The 14,353-nt window shown below is 38.3% G+C and overlaps 1 protein-coding gene across 7 annotated transcripts in view; it reads right to left on the bottom strand.

Moving 5' to 3' along the window:
- Positions 1–14,049, bottom strand: part of LOC101854922 (MICOS complex subunit MIC60) — a 28,821-nt gene extending 14,772 nt beyond the window's left edge. Inside the window, exons 1-9 of one of the 7 annotated variants that reach the window (XM_005091340.3) lie at positions 13,898–14,049; positions 10,114–10,208; positions 9,266–9,445; positions 8,250–8,301; positions 7,515–7,560; positions 5,551–5,769; positions 3,204–3,266; positions 1,516–1,581; positions 750–818 (exon numbers count right to left, since the gene is read on the bottom strand). In XM_005091340.3, the coding sequence (XP_005091397.1) occupies positions 750–818; positions 1,516–1,581; positions 3,204–3,266; positions 5,551–5,769; positions 7,515–7,560; positions 8,250–8,301; positions 9,266–9,445; positions 10,114–10,208; positions 13,898–13,924 (817 nt within the window). In that variant the 5' untranslated portion in view covers positions 13,925–14,049. The remainder of the gene's footprint in view (positions 1–749; positions 819–1,515; positions 1,582–3,203; positions 3,267–5,550; positions 5,770–7,514; positions 7,561–8,249; positions 8,302–9,265; positions 9,446–10,113; positions 10,209–13,897) is intronic. The other 6 variants (XM_035973555.1, XM_035973558.1, XM_013090657.2 and 3 more) reach the window with 6 other exon arrangements.
- Between the last annotated feature and the right edge of the window lie 304 nt (positions 14,050–14,353).

Below are 14,353 nucleotides of genomic sequence, written 5' to 3'. Positions count from 1 at the left end.
ATAAGGAGACAGGGCGGGTACTCGTACCTATTATCTATATTGCACTCATGCACACACACACACACATGCATGCACGCACACACGCACAAATACACACAAACATGTGAACCCCCCCCCCACACACACACACACATACACAGGCATATTTCACATTACTAGAATAATGCAACTGCTGATTTGCGCAACCTACATATCACACGTGAAAATAAAATAAAACCCCTTTTATATCAAGACACATGATAATTCAGTCCTTAACAATCATCAGTACATTAAGAACACAACACTCACTATAGCAGAGGGGCACAAATAAGTCACCGTCAAATACATGGAACATCAAGCAAACAATAAAATGTTTCTTTTCTTTGACAGACACAACAAAGGATATTCCACACTGCAAGCAGCTGGTATCAAAACCTAAGCATCTTTTGACACGGAGTATCACATTCGATATGATTTAATCTGTCGAGACAATACAATACTTGATAGGAAATTTTTGTCTTTTTTGGGGGGGTTTGGAAAAAAAAAACACCAAAAAACCGTGAGAAACTATGAGACAAATGAATGATCTCAACCCTGATAAAAAAAGGTACAATTAACAGCTGACTACCACGCAGAACTAACAAACAAGAAAAACTTTTCCAGATATCAAATTTCATTCACAAAAAAACTTCCAATACAACCTTAACAATAACAGCACAATAACAGAGGAAAGCAAAAAATTAAACTTTGAATTCTTTTAAAAGTAGTACCTGACATTTCTGTATGGCCAAGATATGACACATATGGACCATAGCTGAGATACTTGGTCACATCTAAATCTGAGGGAAATGGAACACCACTTACAAGGGCACTAACATAACCTGCAAAAAGATTGCAATGCAAGTTTTGCAAAAGAAGAGCAATTCGTTTTGCTCAAAGTAACAAAACATTTCAAAAAGCTAAACTCATAATACTAAAGTAATTTAAAAGTACACATATTGACTGCTTAGGGTAGGACTCCTCCATACACCATTTTGAAAACTGACTTATGATGGAGTTTTACACTGAGCATCGATATACCTTTGTGGAGTCTCATTGAGAAAAGGTAAGTTAGTGAAACATAAAAAGGCATTAAAGCTAAGGACTGCTGGAATATCTCAAGCTATGATAGGAAGTAAGACCAGCAAACGAACATAATTCAAAGAAAATACAAAAATGGACAAAAAGATGCAGCATTTCCTAACTTAAGCAGACTAACTGAGAGTAAGAATCGGCAAGTCAGGCAGAAGAATGTCTATAAACCTTGAAGTCACAGCAAAACAATTAAAGGATAGACATCAGTAACAGTAACAGAAAGAGACTCCTTGATCAGATGACATAGTGGCAATGCATTAAGGACATCAAAATATTCTACACTAAAAATTGTCACTTCTACAATGTTCTAAAAATTCTGATGACAATAAACTCAACAAAACAGAAAATAAACAGATTGAAAGCATATATAAAAAAATCAATTTTTCCAACAGAACCAGTTACCTGTGATGTCATGAAGAGGATTCTGAGTGTTAGACATCAATTTCTCTGTAATCTCTTTCTCTGTGTCTATATTCAAAGCACCAAAAGATACCCTTATGAGGTCAAAAGATCCTTACAGAGAAGGAAATAAGATAATTAACTTACAGATCCATTTATCCAAGGTCGAAAGCACAGAACTTAACACAGAGAAATTATGTTCATATATCTAGAAAAAAGCGGATTTGATATTAATACGGACTCTTTAAAAAAAATGTGATTAAATATCTCCATATAATTAATTTTTATCTTTAAGTTGTGTTTGAGCCATTAAGTCACTGAAACAGCCTGCACACAATCTTGCAGACTTTGGGCGTCTTTATAAAAGGACTCTGAAAAAGCCTAAAATAAAAGAAAAACCAAACAGGATTTCTAAGTTTGTACACTCTATCATCTGAATAGGATAAAAATTATAAAAATAACAATTCAATGCCAAGCACTATCCTTACTTTATATTAGGAAATTAAAATAATTACACTTTGCTTTCTTTTTCTTTGCTCCACTAGAACCCGCAGACTGAAATAACTTTTGACACACAGGCAGGGAAGAAACTAAAACCAGTTTATTTTAACTCCCTCACTGCCCACTTTCATTTCCTTACTGTCACTGCAATATGTTTTAAGATGTCAGGTGTGCCGACAAAATTATTTACTTCTTGGATTTTAGCTCTAGGGACATAGATAGATCAAATTTATAGGTTGATTTAGGACAATTTATAAGTATGAAAAATATAATTCATAAGTATGAAAATATATCAGACGTATTAACCTTGAAGAAATGGGTACCACTTGAAAATCTACAAATTTAACCCCTGCGTCGATTCTTAGATAACATCTCCATTTGATGATTTTTCTTTTAGTAGAGGTTTTTCGGCGCTCACAACTGCATAAGGTCCTATGAGCACCAAGGGGTGGATGTCAACAGAGAAGTCCTTACAGGGAATCAGACTTACTCTGCTCACCTCTCTAGCTTCAACAGCACAAAGTCTGCTTCGACTATCAAGGCACCCCGGAAATAGCGGGTCACAAGAGTGTGACAATCATACAAAAAAAAGTAGAAGGAAAATGACGATAGTAAGGATTAAGAAAGAAAAAGCAGCAGTTCCCTGTCGCAGTTCAGGCAGTTATGAGCATGAAATTGATGAATCAGCCCATTTACAATTACAATTCTACTGTGCAAAAGAACTGGAGATGTTAATGTCCCCCCTTTGGGAATGGCCTAAAAAGACACTTCAGTTGGTAGCACCTCCTCGGGAAGTGAGAAGTAACACATTTCGTCAGCATGCTTCACAAATTGTAAACAGTCTATCAGATATGGTCAGCATAGTTAATCATAATAACAATTGCTTGAGAAAGATATGAGACAAACGCAATACAGGTAAAACAAAGAAGCACTGGTGAATTTACTCTTTTTGGGGGTTTTGCAGTTACTATTTTATTTTTCATTGCATTTTTTAAATTCACTGCTGTGCCAATTTGTTTTGATTCATTGTGGACTGCTATTTTTAGGTAAAAATACAGCTCTTGGAAAACAAATTCGCTACTGCAACAATTTATTTCTACTCATTGTGGATTGCATTTTGGGGTAAAATACAGCTGTTGGAAAACAAATTAACACAAAGAAAGATTGGAACAGAAGTTTGAATTTTATACCTTCATGAAAGACTAGCACCTCAGCCATGTCTAACCTCTGCTCACTTAGAAGATGAGTTTTTCCTGTAAAGTTATGGAAAAAGCAAACAGCATTTACTGCTTGCAGGCTCACAAAGGAAAAACATAAACTTCCCCTTATCAGGTTGTTTTGCTTACAATTTTTAAAAATAATAAGTCTAAGGTAGAGATTCAAAATTTAGATTGTAAATTCAAGGGCAATTTGCACCATCATAAACCTCAAACATTTCACTTCAACTGGACATTTACCAAGAGCACTTTTTTTGTTAAGCAATTCAAGCACAACATAAAATTTCAGAAACAAGGACTCTAAAAAGAATGCTGCACATATTCAAACTAATCATACATCCCCGAAAAAGTGAACAACAATGAACGCACACCAATCCACTACGAACAATAAAAAAAATGTTTCACATAGTCAAAACAAACGACTATAATTGGTTGCTTTTAAGGACAAGTGGGCTAACCCAGGTTTCGGGGTTTAAGAAATCTTGACCTACACCAAAAGTGGACTTTGCCCTACCTATAGGAGAAGTTTGGTTTCATTGGTGTGTATATTTGTTTGGATATAGAGAAAATTCTCCTTGTCTTTTAAAGAAACTGAACAAGGGGCAAAAACTTTACCTTCGAATTTCTCAAAACACCATTTTCGGGGATAGCCCCCTTGAGCTTAAAAGCGACCAATTATGAATCAATATAACAATAAAGACCAAAACATAATGCTGGCATGAACAATTCACCCTCACTTCTGTGGCTATAGGAATAAAATGCAAGTGCTGATGAAAACTAACCAAATACATTGTATTCTTGTTTTACACATTCTGCTTCTGTAAGCTCAACAGGTCATACATTTTAACTATGATGATGCAGTCACATCAGATAACTGCTGGGGTGTTTTTAAACCCCAAGAGACATCATAGTCAAGTAAAGAAGATATCAGGGTTGCAATCACAAAATTTATGTGCGAGCATGCTGATCTTCAGACCAGGCACTGTACCCTTGGAAACGCTCCTTTTACCTTTTTTTTGGCTCCCTACATTCAATACCAATGGGAAGTTGGTTATCAACACGGGTCCACCCTATATTTGTATGTCCCATCAAAGACAGTGACAGGAAACTTGAACAACTACATCAGCAAAGGGATTCTTCAAATGCTCATTGAGCCTCCTTTGCTTGGATGTGGTACAAATTTATAAATTAAAACAGCTTCAATTTTATCCTTCAGCCGTCAAGGGGTAAGGCTTTGGTTGGATGTGGTACAAATTTATAAACTAAAACAGCTTCAATTTATCTTTCAGCCATTAGAGGGTAAGAGGGTAACGCTTTTTTTCAGTTGTTATAAAAAAAAACTCAAAATAAATTTTTCAATTATTTTTTTAAAACAGTATATGAAGGAATTCTGTTGAGAATTTACCTACATATTTTTGCAACCAAGTGTTTTGAAAATGTATACATATACATGTGAATGTGCACTCATGAACAGAAAGTGTCATTACTCTTCTTTCCAAAACAAATGGTAATCTCAGCAGTATCCCACACTCCTATGAAAAAGCGTCCACTCGTGACACAGGCATCAGACTGACTGAAAAATTCAGACTTTTTCACAAACTCTGTACTCTTTTTGCAATTACATTCACAGCTCTAGGAGATTTCAAAACACTTTCTCTTTCTGGAACCATCAACGAATTTCCATACATGAGGCATCTTTTGATATTTTGAAAAAAAAAAAGAAAGAACAGAAAATAAGCTACAAATTAGGGTACTGAAGTCTCATTTTCCTATAGTAATCTTGGTTATAATAATATTCATGAGTAGTGGCAACATATTCAGAATAATATTCAACACAATGACGAGATTAACATAATCACATCTTCAATAACAAGGACCAAATTCAAACTCAACTTCAAATAGCATTACAGAACATCATACCATGTACTGGAAGAATTAAAAATAAAAAAGCTAATACACAAAAATACAAAACAAGAAAGCTTGCAGATGCCTCAAGAAAAATATATTCTTCCACATTTTGAACATAAAAAAAGGCTAAAACAGGAAGAGAGAAGCATAACTGAACATTATATGCTGCTTTTCCCCAAAGTCAAGATCAACGCCAATATAGAGAATGATTTCAGCAAGCCACCACCACGCTATACTTCTGGTTTCTGCTTCCTCCATACTCAGCTTAAATACAACTGTGGTAATGAGTAAGGAAATACCTCTTGAAGTCCTTCTTAAATAAACAGCAACATGTGAGAAGAAATGACAAACTTTTCAAAAACAGATGAGAAGATGCCTCAAATCAGCCTGAAGACAGTAGATTTTTACCTACCATTGATTCCATCTTCACTGTCTTCATCGTCCTCTTCATTATCTTCTTTCAGGTTAATATCATCTTGCTCATTAGGTTTTTCACAATCCGTGGTGGCCTGGCAATAACTAAGGTAACTGTCTGGTTTCTTTTTGCGCTTATAGCGGCGTCTCTTTGCAAAACCAATCTGATCCTCAGAAGCACATCTAGCCATTTTAACCCAACTTAGAGGGAAGGCTGCTGGGTAAATAAGCAACAAACATAAGAGCAAATAGTCATTATTGTTGTTGCTGATGCGCATGTGACTTAATTTTAATGTTATACAAAACACAACGAGAATCTTTTTGAAAGCATCACTTGGTCCCTCGTCAAGACTGTGGGTTAGGAGGAAATATTCCAAGAAACGGTTCAGACTCCACCTAGATATGAATGTCGTGCTCCCATACTTGTATATTAACCCTCTTAGCACCATAAATAGGTCAGCACAGCAGAACTAAAATGGCGGCCAGCTGATGACTTCCCAAAACCAAATTATTTCAGAGTTTTTCGGAGGTTCAGGGGGAGTAGCAAAGAAATCGCTTTTGCTTTTGACTTAAGTGACAAATTTCAATTAAATTTAACACACAGACCTAGAATGTCAGCATCAAAATTTAAGAGTTTTTTTAATTAGTTTTAGTATAGGGTTTTAGATATAAGAGTTTAATGTTCTTATTTCTAAGCCTGCACTAAAGGCAGGTGTTGAGTTCAGTTGTAGTTTAAACTGAGTTGCTTTGACAACAGCTACATGTTAGCAGAGACGTTTAGGAAAACAGGGACCCTTAAAAGAAGAAACAAGCTCACACCACACTAAAGCATTTGTCAGTCATCCCTTCCTTTAGTTTAGTTTTAGTCACTGTTTATGGCACTTACAACATGAATAGATCATATAGGTGTTGAAGATTAGAAGCATTAATAGGGAGTAACATATTTTTTTTAAAGGAGGAGGGTTAAGGATGAAAAATATTTCAAGGAAAGAAGGAACCAATAATGACATATTCTCTTTCCCGTGCCCAAAAGTTCAAAGGACATGACAAAACATAATATAAACAAATCAGCATCATTACACCAACATATCGCGACCTCAGTGCTTTCTTCTCGTATCTCCACTTTTTTAACATTGAAAATGTGACTTCTTCTTTAGCTCACTCTTAGCTATTAACTGTTTTCACTGTTTAAAATAATGGAGATACGACAAGAAAGCACTGAGGTTGCAATATGAGAAACTATGGGAACAAAAACGCAGTTATAACGGCAATCGAAGTACATCAAAAATTACTTTACAACCATACCACAATATTCTTATATGGTTCGATACACCTTTTATCATCAAATATGTCATAGACCATTCTATAGAAAGCACTCTCACTTGTCATAAAAATGCGAGGAAACAACCAACAAGCTTGAAGGAATGCATAAATGTAACAATACTCCTTGAAAGCATTGTGTTGGATTGGAGTGTACAATGAGTCACAACGACAACAGCCTCACTTCATCTTCATCGAGAACAGACTGTGACTATACAAACACTGAAAAAAGAAGAAGTAGATGACAACAAAGTACCCACCAACCACCCACACGACACATTGCAAGCAAGAGCACTGAAAACTGACAATACACAAATAGCACTGCTCATATGGCTGTAGTTGAAATAACACTTAAGTTTTAGTAAGAGTTTTATGGCACTTGCAACACAATAGGGTCATATAAGTGCCGAAGAAAAGATTATGTGTTACAAGAGAGTAACATACACAAAAAAGGAGGGGAGATAAGGACGACAGATGTTTGATAGGAAAGAAGGAGCAAACCATACCAGAGCACCCGCCAACCACCCACGAAATAACATTACTATCCCGACAAAACCAAAAAAAGACGTATAAATCAATGTATTAAAATAATGTATTCATTCTCCCTTAAACTTTAATTTCACATATAATACCAGTACTCACTTGGTGCTGACACTTGGGAAGACTGTTTCGCCACATCATCTTGAACCTTTACAGTGACAAAGAAAAGAATAAAAGGAAATGCTTCAACTTAAAAGGAAGAACGGGCTCAAGTCAAGTTGTACTCAGGTCAACAACAATAACATTTCATCTGGAACAGACTAACTGTTTATACTGAAAAGAAAACAATGAATATGGCTATACTAGATTGCCCACCAACAACTGATGCACAATGAGTCTTAAAGTGATATGTTTAATCCTTTCAGTAAACCCTAAACTATGTTATGAATAAAGAAAAAGCTGGCAAACTCATTCCAAATGCACCTCAATAATAACAAAATACATACATATGTAAACCATTACCTAAACAAGTGTTCCAAACTGACATACTTGCCTGAAGAGATTCAACAGCATGCATTGTGTTACTTTCCCAAAGTTATAGGAAATGTGTCACAGCACAACAGAAAATTTTTTAATAATAGTAGCAGAGTCATTTCCGTCTCACTTCAGTTCCTTATTGTTTTAAGTTGGGACAATACAGTTAAAAGTCTTCAAAAGCTCAGGCTTCTACTCCACAAACACAACCTATACAAATCTCCACAAACAGCCCTACATTTTCAGATTTAGATAGTTCGAGTATAAACCATTAAACAGCAGCTTGCGGCACACATACAAAATTCCTCCCAGGAAGAGCAACAAAAAGTAATTCTGAGCAGGTACCATAAAGTCAAAACTTACACTAAGCACAGAAGCATTCCCAAGAGCTGGAGCCAGAACGGGCTTCTCTGGCCTGCAATAAAAAAAGCAAAGTCAAGTACAGTACTTTTTTTTGGTGAGTGTATTACGTCTCTCGCAACTACATATAAGGTCATATGAGCGGGCGGAACACATTAAACATTTTAAGTTTGGTAGGAATTAATTTTGAATTTTACCTGGGTGGCAGCCGAAGCCTAGACCCTTTTCGATTTTAGGACCATCAAGAAATCATAGATGTGCATAACTTGCACACGGGACCTCCCAGGTTTTTTTTTCACCCTTATCCGAGAAGGCTTGGAGTTAGATCTTACCTACCTTCAGATCTGGGGTGTGGCTGACAGACAACAGTAAGAAGAAGTCAAGGAGTAGCAGTAAAAAGGTAGAAGAAAGAGTCAGGAGCACAGAGGAGGGGGCGGGGGAAGTGGAAATGAAAGCAGATGACAGAACATGATTACAGAGCAGGAAAGTTGAAAGGGGAAAATTTCCCTTCGCTGTCAGGTTTTGAACTCGGGACCTATTGATTGTGAGGCGAACACCTAATCTCTAGACAACTAGAGCCCCCAATTAGAGTTCATGCACCTGATAAACATAAATGAATCAGAGTGCTAACAGTAGTCTTCAAAGCATAACAGGAAAAAAGATGTCTTAATAAAATTGTTTCTATTCAAGAAGTATATCTTGCTTTTGACAGGTTTTTTCCGAGTTTTTTTTTAATTGTTAATGTGTCTATTCGCATCTGAATCTACAAAAAGTAATAAAACTACAGCATCAGATATAAATTTAAAAACCCAAACATAATTTGTCTAAAACACTCATCCATTCATGTACTGACTTACAAAATGAATAAAAAGTATATTTACAACAACAAAAAACAACAACAAAACAACAACATGTGTTTACTTTCACAAACAAGATAAGCTTTAAAATAACAGACAGACGATGGTGCCAAGCTCATCTGCTATAAAAAGAGAAAAACAAAAAAAAAGCTAAAAGAATACCTCACTGGTGCTGCTTCAGCTTCAGACGCTGGTAATACATTCTCCAGGAGCTCTTTGGCATATGGCACATTTGTCTCAAGTTGTTTACGAAATTCTGGGTCATACCAAGCATATCCCACTGTACCTCCTCCGGCTAGAGGAACTGAAACGCCCAAGAATTTCAAGAAACCGAAACCACCACTGTAATGGAAAAAATAAAACAGACACAAAATAAAGTACTGTAAGGAAATGTTCAGTGTTTTCTAAAAATAATGAATAAAACTTGCTCTTAATAAAAATTAAAACTGCAAAATTTAAACAATATGATGCATCCTTGATTCATTGTGTCCTGATAACAGACATGATTATAATCATAATATAATATTGAAAAAGGGAAAAACCATTGAAACTCAAAATGTTTTTAAAAACTGAACAGATTTCTTTACAAAGCTGGTTGCAGGATGGTTGGTGACCCCTCTGACGAAATCTGCTCCTACTACTACTGCTTTTCAGCGTTACCTTTTTCCAGAAAGAATGTGGCTATCAAGGCACATCTTTCAACAAACAACAACTCAAAAATCCAGATTCCCCAGCACATTATTTTTGTGCTTATATTCTTCACACCACAGAACAAGAGGGAATGGCTTTAACACCTTCACAGTAGAAAATAAGCATGTTCCTCAAGTGAAGTCAGTCACTTTCATTCTTATCAAATACTGCGTTGAAAAACTTTTATATATGCACCACAAGTCAAGAGAGAAAGTATCATGTACAGTCCCTGCTATTATTGTCCAGAAAAAAAACCCAACTAAATTTATAGCACATAATATAGCAAAAGAAGACTAAGACAAAGCAAAATAACTACTTACGACTTAGGAGGAGGTGGAGGAATCGGAGGGGGAACACTTCCTTGGCCAGCCTCTGCAGCTAAATGCCTTCTGCAAGCATTCAGGACTTGTCGACCCTGGAAAATAAAGTAGATGTATATGGAACCGATTCTTTTCAAACACACAAAACTGGTTCCTCCTGAAGGGAGTGCTTCCGCAAAAAGTGACCACCCCAACAAACACCATAAAAACCTATGGCCCTTACCCTAACCTTAACAGTAACCATAACCCTCTACTCTATTACTATTTCATAGTGGTCGCACGTTACGGCCACAGAATTTCTTCCCTCCTGAATATAAAACTGATGGAAGAGCAACAGTACTCGAAATTCTAAAAAATGCAACAGGTAAACACCTGCCTCTGCACTATGCTCATTCCACTTTATTTATACTGCTTGGTAAAAGTGCATTTTTATGTGCATAAATTATTAGACTCAATGTAGAACAACAACACGTTATTACTTGCGTTTGTAGCACATTATTATTACCTGATGTGCAACAATTTAACACGTTAATTGAATAGACACTTCGAATATTGGAGCGAGTAAATTATCAGTTATTGTTCATCAGCATCACTTTGTGGTCCCGGGCGATCCAAACATTCACACCGAACACATTGAAAACATGTGGATGAGCTAAACAAAAATTGTCCTGAAAAAAGTTCGACATACCACGTGATCGTGATCGTTCCCTTTTATCTCCATGAATTTGTTTTCCACAACAGGTTTCGTGATGAGGACATGTTTCTTGTCATGGTAAGGACTATAGTTATTCCTTATAAATTAAAGGCTTTATTTCTCCGAACGCTCAGGTAAATAAACTTGAACTCTATTTCTCTTAACGGTTTCCATACTCGAGATTTTTTGGTTTTATAATTTGCGAATGAAGTGGCCCGTGTGTGCGTGTGTGTGTGTGCGTGCGTGCGTGTTTTTTTTGTAAGTGTTTTACGGCGCTCGCAACTGCGCGCCGGACACGTTAAATATTTTCAGTAGATAGGAAATTTTTAATTTTGCCCGGGTGGCGGCCGAAGCCTACTCTTATAGATTTTAGACCACCAAGGAATCTTTTTAACATGCGCAACTTGCACACCGGACCTCCGAGATTTTTCGCACTTGTCCGAGAAGGCAAGGTGTAGATCTTTCCTATCAGGAGATCAGGGGTCTACCTGAAAGTGAAAGACAACAGTGAGAAGGAGCCAAGGAGTAACAGTAGAAAGGCTGCAGAAAGAGTCATGAGCTCACTATTTTCTTTTTCACTTTTCGAATCGAGCCGAACTACGCGGGTCGCCATTTTGTTTTGCCCGTAAGTTCTCGCAAGATCTAAATCTACCCTTCTCTCTCTCTCTCTTTCTGAATATATATACTGTCTATCGGTGAGGACAATCAACCTGACAAAAACAAGGATAAAAAATGATGTTAAAACAAGTAAATTAATTGGGTTGACTACAAAGATGCTACGGCTAAATCACTTTTCGAATCGAGCCGAACTACACGGGTCGCTATTTGGTTTTGCCCGGAAGTTCTCGCGCTACTCCTCCCTTTCTCTCTCTCTTTCTCTCCCCTCCCCCCCTCTCTCCCTTTCTCTCTCACTGCCCATAAACAAAATTGCACGCTTTCAACACAAAAGCGCTGGAACGTTTGTTGGTAAGATTGTACTTTACCGGACCACCAGACGGAACTACTTTCGCTATTGCGCCTCTGGTGCCTAGTGGCTCGCTGTTCTTCCTTTCCAAGCTCCCCTACTCACTCTCCTACTCAGTTTTCTACTTCCTCTCCCTTCAACAGCCCACAATCGACTGACGTCTCTTACCGGGTTTTTCAGTCATCACGACCATGCTACCGTGCCCTTTGACCAACCACCCTGACACCTTGCGGGTAATTGGTCAATCTAATCACGTGGTCCACTATTCTTATTTGCTCGCGACTGGTCCGGCAAAGTACAATGGAGGGCGAGAGATGCGTACGAGGGTTCATTTGCATAATTGCAACCCCCTCGGCCCTGCTCCCGACTTGGCGAGTGCTGCGAAGCAAGGCTCGGCCTGTTCAACTTTAATTAGATTTACCCCGATTGTCCGCTCATGTTATTGATTTCTTGTGTGTGTTGCCAGGGGCTATCCTGAAACCCCCCACTGTTGTTACATTGATCTTTGTAAACATGACTGTCCGCTCATGTTTTTGTTTCGTATTTGTGTTTTCTTTTATATAGTTTCCAGGGGCTTGCAAGCCCCCCTGAGTCCCCCTCCCCACACTTACCAGTATGATACATGGTTGTCCAACAAAGTTAAATCCCCTGCCCACCCTCAACCACCACCTCTCGCTCACCTCGCCTCGCCAGTCGTCGCAGGCTTGCACTGTGCGAGCGCGAAGTCACCCGCGGAACTACCTTTTGTCCGCACGTAGAGAACTATAGTGCGTAGTTAGGCTAGGGATGCGCGTAGTAATCACGGGCCGAGATTGGTGGTCCGGTAAAGTACAATCCAGCCCGTTTGTTCACCGTGAACGCTACATTGGTTGGCATATCAGTCACGGTGAAGGCACACTGGGTGAGAATAGCCAAAAGGCTCGCCTGCGCTATTATTAGGCTATATATACTATAGAGGTGGCCTTTTTTAAGGCCACCTCTATGCTCACCCCGGGGAAGAATAGAGCAGGCGAGTGTTTTGGCTATTCTCACCTGGTGCGCATTCACCGTTATAGCCTAGATCTAGATCTAGGCCAACCAATTTTGCGTTCACCCTAAACCACAGAATTCTGCACTGTGATAACAGAAAAATTGTAGAATTCTGTACCGTGAACAAACGTTCCATTACTACTACTGTTAGCCTACTAAAAGCGTACAATTTTGTCTGTGGGCAGTGAAGAGAGAGAGAGAGAGAGAGAGAGAGAGAGAGAGAGAGAGAGAGAGAGAGAAAGAGAGAGAGAGAGAGAGGAGTAGCGCGAGAACTTCCGGGCAAAACAAAATGGCGACCCGCGTAGTTCGGCTCGATTCTAAAAGTTAAATAGCCGTAGCATCTTTGTAGACGACCAAATTAATTTACTTTTGTGTTTTAACATCATTTTTTAACTTTGTTTTGGTCAATTTGATCGTCCACACCGATAGACAGTATTCAGAAAGAGATAGAGAGAGAGAAGAGGGGAGGAGTAGATCTTGCGAGAACTTCCGGGCAAAACAAAATGGCGACCCCCTTAGTTCGGCTCGATTCGAAAAGTGAAATAGCCATAGCATCTCTGTAGTCGATAAAATTAGCTTACTTTTGAGCTATCGTAATCTTTTCTTTGCCTTTATCCATTTGATCATCCACATCGATAGAAAGTATTCCGAAATTAGGAAAAACAGGTTTTGTTTCACACCGGGTGAGAATAGCCTACGGTGGCAAGTCTCACCCGGGGTGAGATGTCGATCGTATTTCTATTCTCACCCCGGGTGAGAATTGCCACCTATTCCTATTCAGCATCTATTCAGACTCGAGTCACTACAAATGGAACCACCAATTCCAGAGTAAATATAGATCTAGATATAGATATAGACTTAGATCTAGATCTAGATCTAACATTCGCTAACTAAACCTAAGCCAACCAACTGTAGTATTATTGTGGGTCCTGCCTTGGACTTGGGGAGTGTCAGTGTGTAAGTTAGCAGAAGCAAGTTCAGAATTTATAATAATAACGGCAGGGTGATCCAGTACATTGCAACGACCGGCGACAAATCCATCATGTGTAAGGACTCATGTATTTCTTGTTTGCCGTGTTTAGGGCAACAGCTTTTACCTGTCTCGACGTGTGCGCTCTCCACATAGCGTGTCTCTTCTGGCAGCAACAATTTCAACTTGGAGGAAACTATTATTCCAGCCAGGCGTCGGGAAAGTGATGAAGTCTCCGGTCCTCCCAAGGTGAAGAAGTTTGCCAGGAATTTCAACCAAGGGACTGGTGAATAAAAGAAATAGAGTGTTTTCAAAGCGATTGAAACGTATGTTAGTTGCGAACGTTTGTGAATGTTCGCTATACGGAAAGATAAAACGACTGAGACCTGTTCCCTGTATCCATTTATAATACCACACTCTATCTGAAAAAGAAGTATACGAAAATACAAAGAGATTCCTCGGCTATTACCAGCACAGTGCTCCATACACATTCTCAATTTACTGGACTCTCTACAATTTGCAAATTGGCATACGTGAAGGTTAATCCGTTTTGCCAGGTACACCATCTTAATGCAGTTTAGTG

The sequence above is a fragment of the Aplysia californica genome, unplaced genomic scaffold (assembly GCF_000002075.1).
Source record: "Aplysia californica isolate F4 #8 unplaced genomic scaffold, AplCal3.0 scaffold00028, whole genome shotgun sequence".
NCBI classification, from domain to species: domain Eukaryota; kingdom Metazoa; phylum Mollusca; class Gastropoda; order Aplysiida; family Aplysiidae; genus Aplysia; species Aplysia californica.
This window is presented reverse-complemented; position numbering and strand designations above follow the sequence as displayed.